A 19,195-nucleotide genomic window follows, 5' to 3' on the forward strand; every position below is an offset into this window, starting at 1 on the left:
ATAATGCATGCACCCTGGATGTCAGTATGTGGTTTGTACCCAGATTCAATTAAATTCCACATATACAGTTTGTTCACAATGCAAAGAATCCCTACTGACCTATCTCCCATTTACCTTGTACATACATGTCATCTCACCATTGTTTGTGGACCACAGGGAAAAGCCCCATACTACCCCTTCCCTCACCTCAGGGTCAAACTGCAGCGGGATCCCAAAGACCGCAGCGTCTCAGGTAAAGTACCACAGCCTACGAGATTTCATTCGGTAACATCCGCGTGCCACTGTGGCACTGCAGTAATCGAATGCACTCTAAAAGCTAATGCGCTGTTGCCTCTGATGCACAATTTTGATTTCATTGGCCCAAATGCTTAATATCTGCATCCGCCATTCACCGCTTACAGCACGGGGTATTCTTTTTCCTTTAATTGGATTTTAACGATGATGGAACGGATTTTCGAAATGAATCAAAAAAGAATAAAGTCAATAGAATGGGCAGATTATTATGGATCATAACGCGTCGTCATTGGGTTTATCGTGCATGACTGGCGTGCTTCATGCGTTTTTATTTACTCAATATTCGGGCCAAACCTCGACAAACCCAGTGAGTCTCTTCTCCTGCATTTACGGTTCCATCACACCATTCCTGCAGGCTCCAAGCAGGCAGACATTTCATCTCCTGGCCTCCCCCTTTGATTTGGCTGCTCTCCACGCTCATCAGTCATTGCCGTGCTCAAAATGGCGTATCCTTCACACTCAGGATTATCTTACGCAATTAACAAACAGCCCACAAAGGAGGCACGTTGTTCACGAGGACCCCGGTGCTGAGTCATTTTTCGCCCCAGTCCTTTCGTTCTCTCGCTGCAGTAAACACGTTCGAGTGTTTTGCGCTGAAAAATGATTCTGTGTAGGTGAAGGCCTTTCACTATGTGTGACCTGTGGAGGAATATAATAGATCCTTGTGTGTTTTGTGTATAGGCAGCACACGAGTTGGAGTGTATCTCTTGACACATGCACCAAACACACAATATGCCTGTTTACGCTGATAAGTAGCTGCCATTGAACCTACACATGGCTTAAATAAACCAGTGTTGAAATGAAATATAAATTTGTTCTTTCTTCCATTTTCTTGTCAACTTGTGATATTTTCTTTTACCTAAAAGTAAACTTTATTATGAATATTTATAATCGCTATTTAAATAGAATAAATGTGAGGTGTCGTTTTTTCCTGTGTCTGTCAACTAATATTTACAGTATATGGAAATCAGTAAGAAATGAATCAACAATTTAGAACATTAAATTTTACATATGGCATCCTGGTGAATTCCCATTAAGATACCATATTAATAATTCAGATGATAAAACTGATTCCCCTAAGTCTGATTCAGTGTTACTTTACTTTTGACATCCAAAAGAAGGTGAAGATGTCCGATGCCAATGTTTGGCTCTCACCAGTTATCGTTTTTGATCGTGTACAGGAAATGGTCTGGGTATCCGGGTGGTTGGAGGGAAAGAGGTCCCCGGCAGTAACGGAGACATCGGAGCCTACGTTGCCAAAGTCCTACCTGGTGGAGCCGCGGAACAAACGGGAAAGATTCTGGAAGGTATGACTCTTAATCAAACTAAACATTACCATTATCCCCTCCTGTATAAAATAACCTTTTCGAGATGCTGTCAAATGATTGGTACTCAAGAAATGTGTCATTTCCTGTCATTATTAACGTGTTTTTGGTTATTTTTCCACTAAAATGTCATCAGATAAACCACCTACCGTAAGTGTCACGTGGGTGGAACCTTCACCAGCCACAGTCCGATATGTCTCAGATTCCCGATGGGAATTTAACGCACTAACCAGCAGATATATGACCTGTGGTCTCACCCCGACGCTCCTCTCACTGACACCACATGAGGATGAATTGCTGCGGCATTGTATCTACAGGAGCATATTTTACGAGGCCTTATTGATTTCACACGAGGCAATCGGGGGGTGCAGTTAACCCTCTCGACCTCCCAGCTCCATCGGTCTACTCCCAGTCCCTTAGTCTCTGCGTGGTGGGTGTCGGACAACTGGTGAAGCTGTGGCCTTTTTGAAACTGCCACTCTGGTTGATCTATGGATGGCGAGATGTAGGGAGGGAGAGATATGTCTGAGCTCTGTGGATGTGGTTGTGTTGAGTGTGTGTTTGTGTGTGTGGGGGGGGCAATTCTTCCCTCACGTTGTGTGTCTTCTTCCATTTCCTGTCTTGTTGTTCTTTCCATTCGTGTCGCCAGCTTCCCTCCTCCTTCTGTTTGTCTGTGCTCTTCTTCATCGGGACATTCTGAGATAGTTCCACAGAAAAACTGCATCATGAAAAGAAGAAGATGTATGACAGTCCAATTATTATATCCGTGTAACTTGACTTCTTATTATATTGCATCACACATCATCACATATCAAGAGCTTTTATACCACTGGTGCTTCATGTTAGCGATATGACGATCCCACTGTCTGATCAATGGTGGTTCGGGCCCTGAGCCCAGTAAGAGGTCTGTGGCTGAAGCACATGAAGACTGCTGGGAGTCCAAGAGTCAGGGTGCGTCTGTGGTGTTGTTGTTCGCCACGAGGACAACTCGACCACGATTACACCCATAGCCCTGTCATCAACAGTCAGTGGGAACGCTGTGTCTTGTGTGTGTGTCTGTTGCTGAAAGTCCGGACTCACAATGGGACCAATTTCGATGAATACAAATCAAAGTGAAACTGTAGCACACCTTCCCTGTCACTCACACATGCAGCGAGAGGGTGTCCCCGCAAACAGAGGGCCCTCCGGATGAGCTGTTTCAACCTGTGTAAGTCCTGCCGGCGTGCAGGGTGTGTGTGTGTGTGTGTGTGTTCTGGGTTTGCCGTGCCGTGTGGATTTCAAATCAACTCCCTCTGCTGAATCTAATATGGATAAACGGTTAGATCCTGTTCCGAGACGTTGGTCATCGCTGCGGCGGATTGGAGATTAGATCCTGTATTTCCTTCCAAGACGATAATGCATCCTGTTTGAAGTGTTATCCCATGAATCCTAGTTTCAGAGCTCAAGGCCGTGTTGGAGTTTTAGTCCTCGAGCAGCTTTATCACACAGCCACTGTTTGGGCTGTCACCGGCATTCGTCTCTCCGGCTCTGGCTCCAGTCCGACGCGCATGTTGTTCCAGCCCAAGAATCAAAGCGCGTCAAGTTGTTCTCTCACGATGAGTCGCTGTGAATCGAATTAGAATGAATTGATCCCTTTATACGTTCACAGATCCGCACGCTTCATGGCTTTTTTCTCTTCTTGGATTTCAATTGAAGTGTTTGTGTGGAATCTGCACAACACTGTATATTTTTTTGGGAACAACAGTTTTTTCTTTGCGTGTAGGAATGCAAGTCCTGGAGTGGAACGGACTTCTTCTGACGGGGAAGACGTATGAGGAAGTGCAGGGGCTCGTCGGGCAGCCGTGTAATGATGCAGAAGTCTGTGTCAGACTGTGAGTATCTTTCTCTCCCAGGTGATCATTTCTACCGAGGCTGTTTTTCAGTCTGTCTCCATTCCAGGGACGGACAGTGTCCGGAGAATGTTTTCAGGTTGTCCATCTGTCCGTTTTAACGTCAATCCGTCCCATTCCTTTGAGCCCAATATCTCAAGAACTTCTTCTAATTTGGGGGTCAAAGGTCAAGATCATTATAGCCTTGTGTTCAAAGAGCACCTCAGGGTGATCCGCTTTAACATTTGGCACAAATGTTCACCTAGATCAACTGATTTGATTTTGGTGTTTAAAAGTCAACGTTACAGTGTTTTTGGTAATAACTGGTCAAGAATTAAAGTGCGTTATGGTATTTCCTGGTTGCGTCTGTAACTTATCAGTCTTATTATATCTTCCCCAGTGATCTCAACATGCTTGCTGAGTCTGATGGTTCCCAGCATCTGGATTTCCAGGATCACAGCAAAGGTAACATTACATTTTCTTGTTGTGTTTTAAATAACTCCAGCCACAACATTCTTTTACTGCTCCTCACTTCCCCTCCTCTGGATTCTCTTAATTAACCTGCGTCGCTATGATTCGCTCTTTCCTCAGGTTCAACCATGTGTTACTTATGGCCTTTTTTCCACTGAATTTCATCGAACCATCCTGGGAACATTAAATTGTTCTGCTGCTATGAAGCAGCGCCTTAATATTCTGCCTGATATTGTCATGTTCATGGTTTCTGTTGGAATTGGTGAACAAAGGTTTCAGTCCATGCAACTTTTCCCTTCATAAGCAGCAGTTAGAAAATGCATGGGACTGTGTAGTTTTGATGATGATGATGATGATGATGATTCCTACCTGTGACTGTTGGAATGCACCCTGAAGGGGACAGACCTCCCAGGTCACCGGGCGTTGACCCCAAGCAGCTGGCGGCCGAGCTGCAGAAGGTGTCCCAGCAGCAGGCTCCCTCGTCCACCCCCGCCTCGGGTCTGCCCGCCACCAGCTCAGCGACCTCCAGTCCCGCTCAGCCGGGGTCGCCCTCCGTCAGCAAGAAACGCCACAGCAGCAAGGCGAGTGGCCGCCAGCCCACTTTATAGAAGAGAATTGTTGAGTGAGATCTGGTCACGGATTTGTGATATTTGCAAATCAAGTTGCTTCGTGGTTATAAATCTTCAGAGTGCGGAGGGAGACCAGACTTTCACATTTCAGTCACATTCACATTGTTAAGCATTTCTTAAGGAGATTTGTTGGGCGTCCTTAGAGTCTCCCTCTCTTAAAACGGCATTTACACCCAAGTTTAAATCTACATTGTGAAATATATTTCTTTACAGTAGTGTTTACCAAGTTATACTAAATTAGATTCACTTCTCCGAAGGATATAGAGTGAAAGTTTCCACCCAGGGGGGAAGCTGTGAAATTGTGGGTGCCCCTGGTACATTCACTGTTCCTTCATATACGCTGATTTAATTTCCTCTCTGATAACATGTACTGAATTATTTAAAATGAAAATTAGGAATTATAAATTCACTCAAAAACAGGAGAAAATAAAGGAAACGGCCTGGTAGCACTTGTTAAATGTGCTTATTCGCGCGCATGCACAGTAAAATATGGCCTATTAAACAAATCACACAGAATTAGAATTAGAGGCCGTAATAAAGAAACTGAATCTGAACTTCAATGGGTAGCTTGCTATTTGCGGACAGCACTGCTTTAAGGTCTTTTCTGTTTGAAGAATAGATTAACAGAATAGAAAAATAAAATAAAAAACCAAGACAATACCAGAACAGCCATAAAACTGGTTGTAGCTTATCCTGTGCATCATATGCTTATGAGCAGATACATCATTCACTCATAGTTCAAGCACAGCATGAAGTACAGTACAGCAAAGTACACCCACCAGTCAACTTGAGACCTCCACCTACAGATTCTTTCCAGCAGGAGCCTGACATGTTGCTTTTAACTCTTACAGACGACAGAGGGAGCAAAGATCCAGTCTCATCCCGTCTCCGGAGAGATACAGGTCTGGAGAAAGATGAATTCTGTCCTCCCAAATTTAAAATATGGTTATTTTCTATTTACATGGTTCCTCGTGCTCTTGCATGTGAGTGAATTCCTCTCCACTGTGCTTGGCTCTGCAGCTGCAGATCCACTACGACAAGCAGCTGGGAAACCTGATCGTCCACGTCCTGCAGGCCAGAAGCCTCGCACCGCGGGACAACAATGGCTTCTCCGACCCGTTTGTCAAAGTGTACCTGCTGCCAGGGAGAGGGTGAGTCCCGGGCGTGGAACCTGCAAGCACGACTGAAACAGTTCAGGAAAGGGAACACGGTCGGTTTAGGATTAACGATCGATTGAAACAGACGTGTGTACAGTTTGTCAGCCACTTCTTGGAGAAGGGAATTTGAGTGCTCCCGCTTAGATGTTCGCATTCCCATCCAGGGTCTGCAGGCGGCCACTCTGTTAAGCTCCAACCCTGATTTCCATTCATTTCCAAATCGATTTACAATTGATTCTGGCTTCCCATGACATCTTTCAATGTGCACCACATGGCCTCTCTTACGTATCATCTCCACAGAACCTGCAGTGCAACACCGGGTCCGTGAAACGTTAGGTTTTGTGCCGTCCCGGGTTTTTGTCCCTCCGACATCATGTAAATGAGGTTCAGTCCACTTGTGTTGTTGTTGCCCCCCCCCGATGGGAGCTCTTCTGTAGGTGCGAGTGCAGTCAAAATCAATAGCTCTCATATTTACTTGAAACGCAATCCGCACTCGCTCGTACGATCCACAGCTCCCCGCTCACGGTGATTGTGCTTTAATGTAATTGACTCTCCCGAGTGAGCTCCCGAGAGAGAGAGAGAGAGAGAGAGAGAGAGAGAGAGAGAGAGAGAGAGAGAGAGAGAGAGAGAGAGAGAGAGAGAGAGAGAGAGAGAGAGAGAGAGAGAGAGAGAGAGAGAGAGAGAGAGAGAGAGAGAGCTTGTGTTATTTTCTCCCCGTGATCGTTTCAGATACACAGCTGTGGGCTCCGCCGCTCCGTCGGGCTTTTCACTTTCACGGAAGCAGATTTTTTAGAGAGGGTTGAGATTATGCTAAGTCACGTAGAGTGGCTCCCGCGCTACAGGAAGTGGTTTCGGACACATTTGCACATTTGTTTAAGCGCATCTGTGCACATATTGTATATGCTACTTGTGTATACATGGTTCAATCTCACAGCTGTAAGAAGCTTTTCAGATGCATCACAGATCTACTGTAAACCGCGTCCGAGGGTTTCAAATAATAATTTAACACACAGCAACAAGGAGAGAGGAAAGAAATGGTGAATGTAATGCTGGAATTATGCTTCTTGGTGCTGCATTTTATACAATTCAACGAAAAAATAAAGTGCAGTACCCGTTGTAGACCTGTCTTTGTGGAATGGGCCGTTCCATTTGGCCCTGTGGTGGTGCTGGTTGCAGTTTCCAGTTGCACCACCATCAGGAAATGGAAAACTTTAGTTTCTTATGTTCTACTTGAAGATAGTTTGTTGCAGAACTTCCCCGGCTGAGCCTTTCCTCCTGTGCATGTGTCCACCAAAGCATAATTCTGATTTAAGGTGAAATGCAAGGTTTTTGTGTCCCAAACATTGAGGTTTATTCCACTTCCAACCGTTGCTCGTGTCCCTTCAGCAGATCTCCACTCAGTTTGCCAGAGGATGCGTGACCTCACCTGAAAGCCCTGTTTACACACACACATGAAATTCACAAGACACAAGTTCAATCCCCACAGCTCCCAGCAGCTCCTTCCCCTGAACACACCGCTAATGACTCACACACTCAGACTACAGTGATTTCTCCCCCCCTCCCCCCCCCCCACCGCCCTTCCACACACGCACTCACAGTCCACAGACACTCTCTGACCCCCACCCCCCCCTCTGACTATTCTTTCTGTATGTTGTTCTTTATATTTAATGCATGCTGGACCCCCCTCAGTCAGGTCATGGTTGTCCAGAACGCCAGGTATGTGACTTGCCCACTTTGGCACTTTTTTTCTAAATTTGGTTGTCAGTTTGGTGAAGGTGACCAGGAGCCAATCGGAGGCCTTTGATTGATCCGAGTCGCTGAGCTCAGTCCCACAAAGTCCCTTTCACCCTGGAGCGATTCTGCATCTCCCCCTCCCCCTCCCCATATTCTCATGATGTGTCCCCCCCCCCCCTCCTCACCTTAAGGCTCAGTGTCTTCGCATTGCATTTACAAAACCCCCCCTAAATCACATCTTACCATGTCCCTTTAACATAACACGTAGAAACATAGCTAACTCTTGTGTTCCCATGGTAGATTCTCTGTTTCTGTTCCCTGACATCGAGCCCGACCCCCTTTGGTTTGTCCCTGTTTTGTGGTGAAAGTCCCCCCCAGTAACGTGCCCCCCCCCCCCCCCCGACGTCACATGTAATACACACTCCCATAATCTTTGCGCCGCAGTCCCCATTCATCCCATTATTTCCCAGTCTCTCTCCCGAAAACTAACTCCCGCAGGCAAACTCATGAATCTATAATCGTAAATCAAACCTGATACACTGCAAAAATCATCCATCTTAACAAGTCTTTCATTCTATCCCAGTGATGTAAAATATTTGATTTCTTAAAACCGAGGGAAATAAACAAAGTCAGTGAAGTGAGGTGCAAATTGGCCTTAACTTTAACTGAGAATAACTCAATTTAGAAACATTCTCACCTGTTTCAGGGCTTTTACATTTAAAATGACTTGACAGACGTCAAAATGGACTTTTTTGCAGCTCAACATTGCCCCCCCCCCCCGCTCTCCATACCGCCCCAAACAATGTGCATCACCTCCATTCTCTCCCCTCTCTACTGTCACGTTGTGCCCTGCTCCAGTGTGTCGTGCTCTCTGCGTTGTGCTGGTCCTCCTGGAACCTGCAGGACACACACGTCTGTGACCGCTGTTTGCGATTTATGTCCCCCCCCCCCCCCCCCATCCCCTCCGAAACACAGTGCTGAAAACAAGAGGAGGTCTAAACATGCCGGCAAGAGCCTCAACCCCGAGTGGAACCAGACTGTCATCTACAAGAACATCCACCTGGAGCAGGTGCGTATGTGCTCAGGGACACACACGTGCAGCAGCATACATTTTCATTTACGTCGTCAAAGCGTGAGAAGTTGAACGAGAACAACTTCCAGGCCCCTCCTCACCTTTCCACCGAGCTCCAGAGGTTTCTGCAGAGCACCTCCCTGTGGTGCAATTGCAAGACAATGACGTTAGCCAAACTGTTATCATAGTAACATGAGAGCTGCTGCTGGCTGGGCTAAGTGGGAAACTACCGCTGCAACACTTACCCCTCCGAGCTAAGTGTAAGGGTCGGAATATATATATATACTTGCTGTTAACTCCATGTAAACAAGATGACTGCTTCATTTATCCTGTGTCTGTTTCATGGATAGCATGTCCTCAGAAACTCACATGACGCAATACCAACATAATGGGTAGGGGCAGTAGCGAGTCCTGGACAGGAGAATGATAGTAGAGGGGAGCGTGTTACATTCTTACCATTGGCCTGGTGTTATATTACATCTCCAAAGTACGACGGTGTATTTTTAATGATTACGTTTTTAATAACTTCTTGTATATCTCCACATTGAGGCCATTGGTTTTAGTGGAGCAGATGGACACGCCACTGGGATTTAATCATACCATTTCAGATGATATTCTAGATTTCTTGGACCCATAGCAATCATAGCAACTGTTTTTTTAAAGCTTCCTAAATAATTTTTTTTCCGTTTTCTTTTGCATAAGTAACATTCAGATCCACTGACTCTTTACGTGTGTGTTCCAGCTGAGGAAGAAGACCCTGGAGGTCAGTGTGTGGGACTACGACAAGAGCTCCTCCAACGATTTCTTGGGAGAGGTAAATCTGTTTGGTCGGTTTCTTCTTCAGGTGTGTCTCTTCACGCTTTTTTATTGCATTTCCCCCCGATTCACCTGCTGCTCGTTGCCAGGTCCTCATCGACCTGTCCAGCACGGCCCAGCTGGACAACGTGCCGCGCTGGCTCCCCCTGAAGGAGCAGAGCGAGGGCGAGCACCACCGCCGCTCCCACACCAGCCAGAGCCGACACGGATCCTCCAAGCCCTCCTCGCAGCACTCCTCCCCGAAAACCCACGGCTCCTTGCACGACATCCAGGACTCGCCGAAGTCGTCTGTGATCAAGAGCCGAAGCCACGGGATCTTCCCAGACCCGGCGAAGGGTAGGACACGTTCAGTTTCCCCTCTCTCCCCCCCTCCCCCCCGCTCAACTCTATCACCCTCATCCCCCGACAACCCTCAGTTCCCTTCCGCTCTTCTGCTTCCCTCTTCATCCGACCTCTCCTCTTCTTAATCTCCACGCTGCACTCTCTTCTCTCACTTCTATCTCAGTGTCCACCTGTTTTTTCTTTCTCTGCAAAATAACCAGCACCTTCCTTCCTCTGCTCATTGTTGTACACCCATCGTAGCTTCAGCAGCTTCATGCTTTTTGCTTTCTCATGGTCTGTATTCTTGGTTGCCATGATGCCACCCAGCTCAGAGGCCTAGCCTTAGCTTCTCTCCCTAGGACAGAGGGCAACATGGCCGTGGAAGGCTTTGAATTCATTTAGAAAAATAACCATCAAATTGAATGAGGGGGCTTGACCATTAAGGTGGTCACCTGGCTAGAAGCAGCAGCTCGATAGCCAGGAGCTCATTCCCCTCAGGGGGTCCCAGCCTCAGATCACGAAAAGTAATAGATCGATTTTTTTTTGGTAATCTGGTGAATCTGGTTGTTTTAGACACGCAGGTGCCCACTATCGAGAAATCTCACAGTAGCCCTGGCACATCGAAGCCTTCCCCGTCCGAGGGCCAGAGCCACAGCCATGGACACGGCCAGCACTCTCGCTCGCGCGGCGCTTCGCGTTCCGGCAAAAGCGCCGCGCGGCAGCACCATCCGGACGGCGGCGCCGGAAGCAGCCGAGGCGCTGCCATAGCACCGGGCCCCGATGCCCCACAGCAGCCGCCGCCGCCGCAACGCCTCCAACCAAGTAAACCAAGACGCAAATAAAGCCTGCGCAGCATGGCCTCCTCGCACTCATCTGTGCTTCCTCCTCTTCAGTTTCTTTCTTCCTATTCTTTTCATTTATTTTCAGTTCCTGGTTCCCCTCTTTTCTTACTTACACCCTCTGGTCCTCCCCCGGTCCTCCTCCTCCTCCTCCTTCTTCCTCGTCGCGATCACAGTGTGTGCGTCTCCCACCGCTTCCCTTCTGTGTGTCCTCTGTAGTGTGTAGTGTGTAGCGCCCCGCACCTCACCTGTACTGCAGCACACTGTCTTTGACCTTTGACCGGAGTTGGAAGCCCTTCCGTCCAACCTAAAGAGGCATTAGGGGTTAAACGTAGAAAGGAAAGTTCTTAATGATTAAAATCCTGTAACCATTAAAAAGAGTTAAGAGGCTGCTTATGAGGCTTATTTAAAATATAAATTTACGGAAATTAAACAGAAATAATCGTTCTTATCTAGGTTGAAGCTAAAGTTTTTACTGGTATGAATGATAAACTTTTCTCAAGGTAGGAACTCAGAGTTTGACAGCATGAAAAACAGAAAGAGAGACCAGCTCCAGCTCTTTTAAATGACCAGATATAAACGCTATAGGTTCAGTTCATTAATAAGTGGACAGGTGGCGTGTAGACTGATTCATCCAACCTTTTAAACAGAAGAACGTCGCAATCCCAACCCCCTATTTAAAATATCACTAACCTCTTTTATTATGTTAATTTCCTATTTTGGATTTTTCTTTTTTCTTTTTTTTTTAAATTTTCTATTTATCAATAATCAATAACCAGCTTTCCTGAAGCTCCTCCACTGAGATGGCTGAGCATGCAGTTCGCTACCCCCCCCCCTTCCCCAACCTGACCCACAATGCAACTCAGTCGATGCTGCACCCCCCCGCCCCCTGTGCACCGCACACTGTGGCTGCATGTGCATCGACAGTCAAGCCGCTCGCCATGGTGAAGATAAACTGCTCTCTGAATCTCCATCTCGCTCCCCCTCCTCCTCCTCCTCCTCCTCCTCCTCCTCTCATCTTGAACTTCGACCCCCATGACCTTTGTCTCCTGGCGTTGACCCCCCCTCCCGCCTCCCCCCCCTCCCTACCTGACCTGCGCCTGCGAAAAAAAAACAACAACATGCAGGCCAAAGAGGCCGCCTCTCACCGAGGCACCAGAGACACAGCGTAGTGGGCGTGCTCACCGTTCAGAGAGCCCAGTCCGATTGGCCGCCCGCCCCGCCATCGGCCGCGTCTGCCCCAGGGGGCCGAGCGGAGGGCCGACGCCTGACGCTCAGGAAGGCCATGTCAGAAGAGAGGCCGCAGAGCGACGGAGGTGAGCGTTTGCCCCACGAGTCTCCTCTCTGCCGTGTGACTGAAGCACTGATGGAGCAAAGGAGGGAGAGAGTGAGAGAGAGAGAGAGGATGCAATGCTACTAACGCACACCTGCAGAAAGAGAGAGAGAGGGAAAGGGAGAGAGGGGGGCTAATGAGAGAGACTAGAGGTCAGAGAGAGAGAGAGAGAGAGAGAGAGAGAGAGTCGCACTCACTCACTCACACCACCTCACCAGCGATTCATGCAGCGAGGCACACTTCCTTCACGGCCACTGACACGGTTCACTGATACCGGGAAATGAAAGTCTCAGGCCGGCTGGGGGGGGGGGGAGACTCACCGAGAGTGAACACCGGCTGCGTCACGACTCCCCCGCCGCCGCTTCATGGAGCCGGTATCAGTCGGCGTGGTGCCGGAAAGAAAGAGAGAAGCAGAGAGAAAAGTGTGTCTGCATGGATCCTGCTCTGCACCACATCCACACATCCCATTCATACTCACACGACCCGATCAGCTGTTAATTCACTTAAATATGTTGTGTTTTAAAAAGGTTTAAAGATCCTTTAAACTCGTCCTGACGTGAAACTGTCATCGTGTAATCTTAATGTATTTGAATCTAAAACAAGCGCAGACTAAGATATTAGATTTAAACGGTTCATACAGCAAACTAACACAAACTAGGGTCTACGTGCCTCTTGTGTGTTCGTGCATAAACACATGTGTGTGATATCTCTGGGTTTGTTTCTGTGTCAGGTGTTGAAGCTTTGTATGTGGACTGTCACCGTCTTGTCTTTGTCCAAGAGAAAGACACACTGTCCGTCCATGTGCTTCCTGCTATAGTCTTCAGTGTTTGTGTGCAACTCATTACAATTCAGTTCCGTGAGCATTGAAAGTTGATTTTAGCCGCTGCAGATATTAACTGATGCTTCCTGGCCCCAGCTTTTTTTTTTTACTTCCCTGGACGTGGCAGAGGTGCAACTCTTCTTTCTTCTTCTTCTGCTCCCTCCTGTCGTTTGTCCTTGTCTTGTCGTGATTGGATGCGGTCGTATCTCTGCGCAGCTCGGTCAGGCTACAGATCCGGCGACGCCCCGGTCACAGCGGCCTCGCTGGACAGCGGCCTGAGTGGCAGCGCCTACAGCTTATTGGACGAGGAGGCGGAGGCGAACGAGGTGGACAGTGCCATCTTCCAGGTGCCCCGATTGTGAGTCGGCAAAGACTTTTACCTCGACATTGTGATAGTATTATACATTTTGCAATGATGCTTAACCATTTAAGCACACTGATACATATTAAACCTCTTATAATGTATAATTTGTCTGATTTTGTGCATTGCCAATTTAGTGGAAAGATTCCAAACGGCACGGACCCGATGAAATCATCTCTGGGACATCTTGATGCTGAAGGTGAGACATACGTGTGTTTGTGTGTGTCTGTGTGCGTGTGCGTGTGTGTATGTGTGTATTTGCATATCAGTACTGTAAAACAATTTTACTGTGAGTTGATTATTGCTGTGTCGCTATTTGATTGACTGAACCATTCATACAAATATTAATTTGTTATATTTATTTTCCCTTTTTATTCCTTAGAAACAAATTTTTTCTGTGTGTGTCGCTGCCTTCGTTGCCAGTAGAGTATACGTTATTAAATATTCCTTAACGTCATATTGTATCTAGACCCATTTACGGGTTAGTTTCATCATTACGTCTCGGTTAATGTTCCTGGTCGCTCCCTCCTGCCTGTGATGCCGTGAGTCATGTCACTGTGACTAATGCAGAGGAGCACAGACGACCTTAAAGAGCTAGAAAGACCCGAGGTTCGCTAACGCTCTCTTTACAGCAAAGACTGGCGCTCAGTACACACACACACACACACACACACACACACACACACACAGACACACACACACACACAAACACATGGATTAACACGTTTACACTCATCTGCTCTCTTCCTTCATCTCGTTATCGCTTTGTCATCTGCTCTCAGGCTCTTTGTGTGTGCGTGTGTGTCTGTGTCTGTAACACACACACACACACACACACACACACACACACACACACACACACACAAAGAGCCTTCCCTGACGGAGTTCTTGTTGACCCAGCTTTCAAAACTGTCGCATCCGCTTCTTCTGATCCTTGTTAAACAAATAAAAAGCAGTTGCTCCCAGGCCCTGTTCTATATATTACTCATCATGAGTGTGCACAAAGTGTCCAGCAGAGGGCGGTGTCAGCGAGGAGCTGCCTCTCTTTAACAGAGCAGCGAAGGAAAACAAGGAGACACAAATTGATGGAATGGGTATTACATCTGTCTAGTGATGAAACTGCTTCCATCCATCCAGTGGCTACACGGCTTCTCTTCATTTATGACTCAATGTGAATGACTTCATTTGTGTGTGTCTGTGTGTGTCATCAGGTAAATCCCAGATAATGGGGGAGATAAAGATCGCTCTGAAGAAGGAGATGAAGACGGAGGGCGAGCATCTGGTCCTTGAGATTCTTCAATGTCGCAACATCAGCTACAAGTTCAAGAGCCCGGACCACCTGCCCGGTAACAGATGACATGCTAACTACACACACACAACGGCAGACGTGCTGCTTCACAACTACCGAACACACACAGGAACTCACCTGGAGAACGTAACAAACAGTAAACCTAAAGTTCTGCTTTCTGATAATAATATTTTCTAGCTTTAGTACATCCTGGTGCATCATTGACAACGTCTCCTCATGGCTCTTCCATGATTATGCATCATTTTGTGTATGTGACAGCTGGTAAACCCACACGAACAGGAGTTCAGAGAGACCGGCATCTGACATACCATAGCATCGGTGCCAGTTCTTTTTTTTTTTCTAGGTACTGGGACACACGTGTTGCGACTGTTTTTCCATCTACATTAGGAATATGTTATCAGACTCTTCCTTAATATAGAATGTATGTGCACAGATACAGATTTATATTTACCATTTAATGAATGTATCACTCTGATTACTGTATCTGTCTTGAACAAATTGAAACTGTGGTGGAATCTAGGTGGTGATATTTTTATACAGTATGATTTTAGATGTGAAGCCACTGTTATAAATACCGGACGAGTGTGTCTCAGTGAAATCACACTTCTCTTCCACCTCCTCCTCGTAATATTCACATCCTGGCGTCCAGGCTTCCTGCTGCTTGTTGGATTTGCCTTCTGGCATCTGAACACAAATCTTTATTCCTATTGTCAGTGTATGATTTTTTTGCAGTAAAAAATTTGTACTTCGCTGCAAATTCTTTAGAGTTACAGCGCTTTTGTCGCCCTCCAGTGGCCGGATGCAGAAAAACATGAAACTCCAACTAATCTAATAGTAAAATCTAAAATCTATCTCCTACAAAATGAGACATAGTAAGAGTGATTTACCTTTTTATGGTCATTTTTAGGTTATTTATTGCGAATGTACAGGATGTTTGCATTATCATGTATCATGCAGGTACAAACACTAGGAACAAGTTAGAAAACATTGATGCTATCCATAGACACTCTATATATTTAGCCGTGCTACCCTCTGTCATGCTGCCAGCTTCACAGTGATGTGTGTGTGTGTGTGTATGTGTGTGTCCGTCCACAGATCTCTACGTGAAGCTCTACGTGGTGAACATCGCCACCCAGAAACGGATCATCAAGAAAAAGACCCGAGTGTGTCGTCACGACCGCGAACCGTCTTTCAACGAAACCTTCCGCTTCTGTATGAACCCCACCGGGCACTCGCTACAGGTACCCCCACCCGTCAGCTCCCCCCCCCACACACACACACAAATTAAAGCTACATACAGTATCAGAGTCAGAAGCTCTCTGCAAACCAACAAAAGGCTCTAAAACTCACAGATTTGAACATTACATCCCATTATTTCCTACTTGATGCTCAGATAGTCACCTGGCAAGCTTCATATTTATTATACAGACATTCAACTGTCAGAAAAGCAAGAATAAAAACTCTGTTCCAGCCATATGTAACCTTGTGGTCCTGTTACTCTCTGATCCAGCTGTTCCTCGTGTCCAACGGGGGCAAGTTCATGAAGAAGACCCTGATCGGGGAGGCCTACGTGTGGCTGGACAAGGTCGACCTCCGCAAGCGGGTGGTGAGCTGGCACAAGCTGCTCGCCTCCAACGCCCAGATCCACTCGTAGAGGCAGACCAGGACCCGAGGAGGTTTTTCTGACACGTAGGGAGGGACACCTCGGTCCGGACACTGATCCACTCTTGTTTGAGGGGGGAGGGGGGGGAGTTTGTGAGAGCGGTGAAAAAAAAGGGCATAAAACATTTCTTGGTTCAGTCTTTAGCTTGAGTTCAGGAGGGGGGGGCAACAAGATGTCTGGTGATGATTTCTGAGAGGAGGAGGAAGAGTTGACGCGTTTACAGGACACGAATACGTTTACAGGACGCACACGGTGTACAGTAGTGGAGCCAGGGCCGAGCAGAAGTGCTGAGTTCAGAGGTCAGGTGCGGAATCAACCAGGTATTACACACTGTCATTCACATGCACACACAGACACACACACACACACACTTTTGCACATAATCATCCACGCAGCAGAGAAATCTTCATTTTAACCGATACAGGGAATGGACTCACTTGCAGATTGTAGTTTTATTTATGATCTTTATCCATGGAAGTCCCCCCCCCCCCCCCCCCCCCTCATTATCGTCTTTATTATTATGACGTGCAGAGTTTTATTGATTTACAACAACAACAAAGGCATTTTTGAGAATGAAATATTGAAGACTCCCCCTGACGGAGGACTCGTATTTATTTTTGTATTATGAGATTAGCGTAGCCGCTCTATCATTTGTCTTCTCCTCGATTATTTCAAATTGTATCCTGGGAAGGACGTATAGTATATTTTATAACACACTACCTATCACTCCGGTTCGAGAGGGAGAGAAAAGAATCGAAACGAGCATGTTTTTGAATTTATCAACAAAAGCATTTAATAATCGTGCCCCCACCTTTTTCCCCACCTTAAATATATGATTTCATAAATGATAAATATTATAATATATATCAGATTGGACATTATTTATTGTGCGCATGAGTGACTCTATCTATTTGGAATGCACACAAAAAAAAAATCACCTCCAAGGTTCACTTTGTAAATAGGGAAGTGTCACAGCTGGAAATCAACTATTACAGATTAAGATAGATATATAGATTTATTTATCGCGGACAATCGAGTCTTACTGATTGTGACGTAGAGCTTTTATTTGTCCATGACACTGTTTCGAGATCGTCTTTCTGTTTGTGAGATCCAAGCACATCGCAAACTCTCGTATGAGTCCATTCAGCGACGCGCTTGTTGTGGTATTTTTGCACTTTTCCCGCTTAGAATGTAAATCCAGTCGCCATCAAAATGAGATATTCGTTTTTATCGAGGTTGAGGAAGTGGAGAGGTGAGGAGGTGTCTTTCTGATATTCATCACGTCCTGGGGAGGGTCATCCTGCATCTGGAGGTCAAGAAGCAGCACAGCGAGGCGACACTTGACATCTGAGTGATTTCTATGCAACGTCTACTGTGTGAAGGTGGTGGCTGCGTCTTGACTTGCCAGAAGTGTGTGACACTCCATGGGGAGAGAGGAAACCAACGAGTTTTATTTTATTTTGCACTGCTGTGTTTTCACGTCCTCCTTCGAACGGTCACTGCTTTAATATAGTTTTATTTCTTTTTGTCAATGTATTGTTTTGTATCGCCTTACAAATCTTTGCTTATCCCCTGTGAGACTGTGTCACATGGTGTATTATATTTGTTTACAGTACATATCAGGTGTACATACAAGAGTAACGTGGAGAGATTTTGGTTTTTATACACAATGTAGTGCTTGTTTACAACGTTTAGAGGGGCCTGAAACTCAGAGAACCAACATTTATGCCCTTTGTGCACGATCACACACTCACCTAAGGAGATCCTCAATTTCACTTAGTTGCAAATCAAAATATGGAAGAAAAAAATAACATTCCTATACGTACTTCTCCCCGGTGTGTGTTTGAGAAGCGACCCAAAAAAATGGAATCACAACAGTAGTAGTTTTGAGGTCACTATGGTGTTATCATCTCTTTTCTTATTTTTATATCCATGTGCTTGTGTGTGCAGCGTCCTCACGCCAAGTCCACGCACGTCACCGGCCTCCAATGAGTATCCCTTCGTTAAGAGTGTCGTCCGTCTAACAAAAAAATATCAACTTTAAAATCTCGCTACACAAAAAGAATCACACAAGCTCATACACAAACACACACAGACGCCATCCCCCTATTTCCAACCTTGTAAATACATAGCTTTTTATACCGGGGGTTTGGGGGAGCAATAGGTCTTTTAGCGGACGGGTTAAAAAAAGAACGGTGTGTGATCATAGAAGTAACAGGACGTAGTTTATTCTCTTGATCAGTGTCCAGTGGACGGGGCTGAGACACGACCTCACGTCCTCCTGAACGGACGAACTTTGACCCGAACCCTTTACACCACGACACGGAGGGTTCACCGGAGTCCAACGACACAGACTATCGTCTATCTTAACAGCTCGAGTAGTTGCAGGAGAATTTAAATGTGCTCACACTGGATGTTGCATGTTTCGTTGGTGGTTCATACTATTTTTGTGTCCAGATATTACTAAAGAAATAAAAAAACAAAGGAGATAGAGAGATAGAGAGAGAGACATATAGAACAAAAATGTTATAGAGGCGAGGGGGGGGGGGGGGGGGAGATATATGAAGAAAACTTATTCAAATTATCGATGATGTATGCTGACTGTACAAAGATTATGCTTGTAAAACCGGTCTGGTTTTTCACTTGTAAGTAAACAGAAAAAAAAATCTAACGTCATGGTTTTGTGATTGTATACAGGAGGTATTGATAAATTATGCAAATTGTGCTGTAAAAATGGCTGTTGCCCCATGTCTAAATATTAAATATCAGTACAAACGAAGTGTTGTTGTGTATTGCCGTTGTCACATACTGTGTATTCCGTTATTAGAGTAATTTTGTAACGTCATCATAGCTGGTGGGCAGATGATGTTCTACCAAAGAAGTTCAACAATCCGTCCACCAGATGGCGCCAATTGTTTTCGGTTGTCACACAAGTGAAAGGAAACACCTTGTACATGTAATAGTTTTCATTTTGGAAAGTTCAAGGTGCCTTAAAGGTTTTAGTGGTTTTAGATTTAACAAATCCCAAACGTCCACTAGTAGGCCTCAAGGACTTTCTGGTGGTCATTTAAAGGGTGTAGGTGTCTTTTGGAGGTAGAAGGGGTCATGAAGAAGGTTGTGGGAGTCCTTCAGGAGACTCCTAGTGACCCTTTAGGACACTTTAAGATAACATAAGATGAAGATA

General features: G+C 46.0%; 1 protein-coding gene across 1 annotated transcript in view; it reads left to right on the forward strand.

Moving 5' to 3' along the window:
• Positions 1 to 18,782, forward strand: part of pcloa (piccolo presynaptic cytomatrix protein a) — a 50,829-nt gene extending 32,047 nt beyond the window's left edge. Inside the window, exons 10-28 of the mRNA XM_062383153.1 lie at positions 157 to 232; positions 1,476 to 1,601; positions 3,381 to 3,489; positions 3,887 to 3,951; positions 4,354 to 4,538; positions 5,438 to 5,488; positions 5,607 to 5,737; positions 7,433 to 7,459; positions 8,453 to 8,546; positions 9,292 to 9,363; positions 9,455 to 9,701; positions 10,260 to 10,508; positions 11,345 to 11,356; positions 11,650 to 11,841; positions 12,895 to 13,036; positions 13,177 to 13,238; positions 14,251 to 14,385; positions 15,444 to 15,589; positions 15,859 to 18,782. Coding sequence (XP_062239137.1) covers positions 157 to 232; positions 1,476 to 1,601; positions 3,381 to 3,489; positions 3,887 to 3,951; positions 4,354 to 4,538; positions 5,438 to 5,488; positions 5,607 to 5,737; positions 7,433 to 7,459; positions 8,453 to 8,546; positions 9,292 to 9,363; positions 9,455 to 9,701; positions 10,260 to 10,508; positions 11,345 to 11,356; positions 11,650 to 11,841; positions 12,895 to 13,036; positions 13,177 to 13,238; positions 14,251 to 14,385; positions 15,444 to 15,589; positions 15,859 to 16,002 — 2,265 coding nt within the window. The 3' untranslated portion in view covers positions 16,003 to 18,782. The remainder of the gene's footprint in view (positions 1 to 156; positions 233 to 1,475; positions 1,602 to 3,380; positions 3,490 to 3,886; positions 3,952 to 4,353; positions 4,539 to 5,437; positions 5,489 to 5,606; positions 5,738 to 7,432; positions 7,460 to 8,452; positions 8,547 to 9,291; positions 9,364 to 9,454; positions 9,702 to 10,259; positions 10,509 to 11,344; positions 11,357 to 11,649; positions 11,842 to 12,894; positions 13,037 to 13,176; positions 13,239 to 14,250; positions 14,386 to 15,443; positions 15,590 to 15,858) is intronic.
• Positions 18,783 to 19,195: the final 413 nt, after the last annotated feature.

The sequence above is a fragment of the Platichthys flesus genome, chromosome 23, assembly GCF_949316205.1.
Source record: "Platichthys flesus chromosome 23, fPlaFle2.1, whole genome shotgun sequence".
In the NCBI taxonomy this organism is placed as follows: Eukaryota; Metazoa; Chordata; class Actinopteri; order Pleuronectiformes; family Pleuronectidae; genus Platichthys; species Platichthys flesus.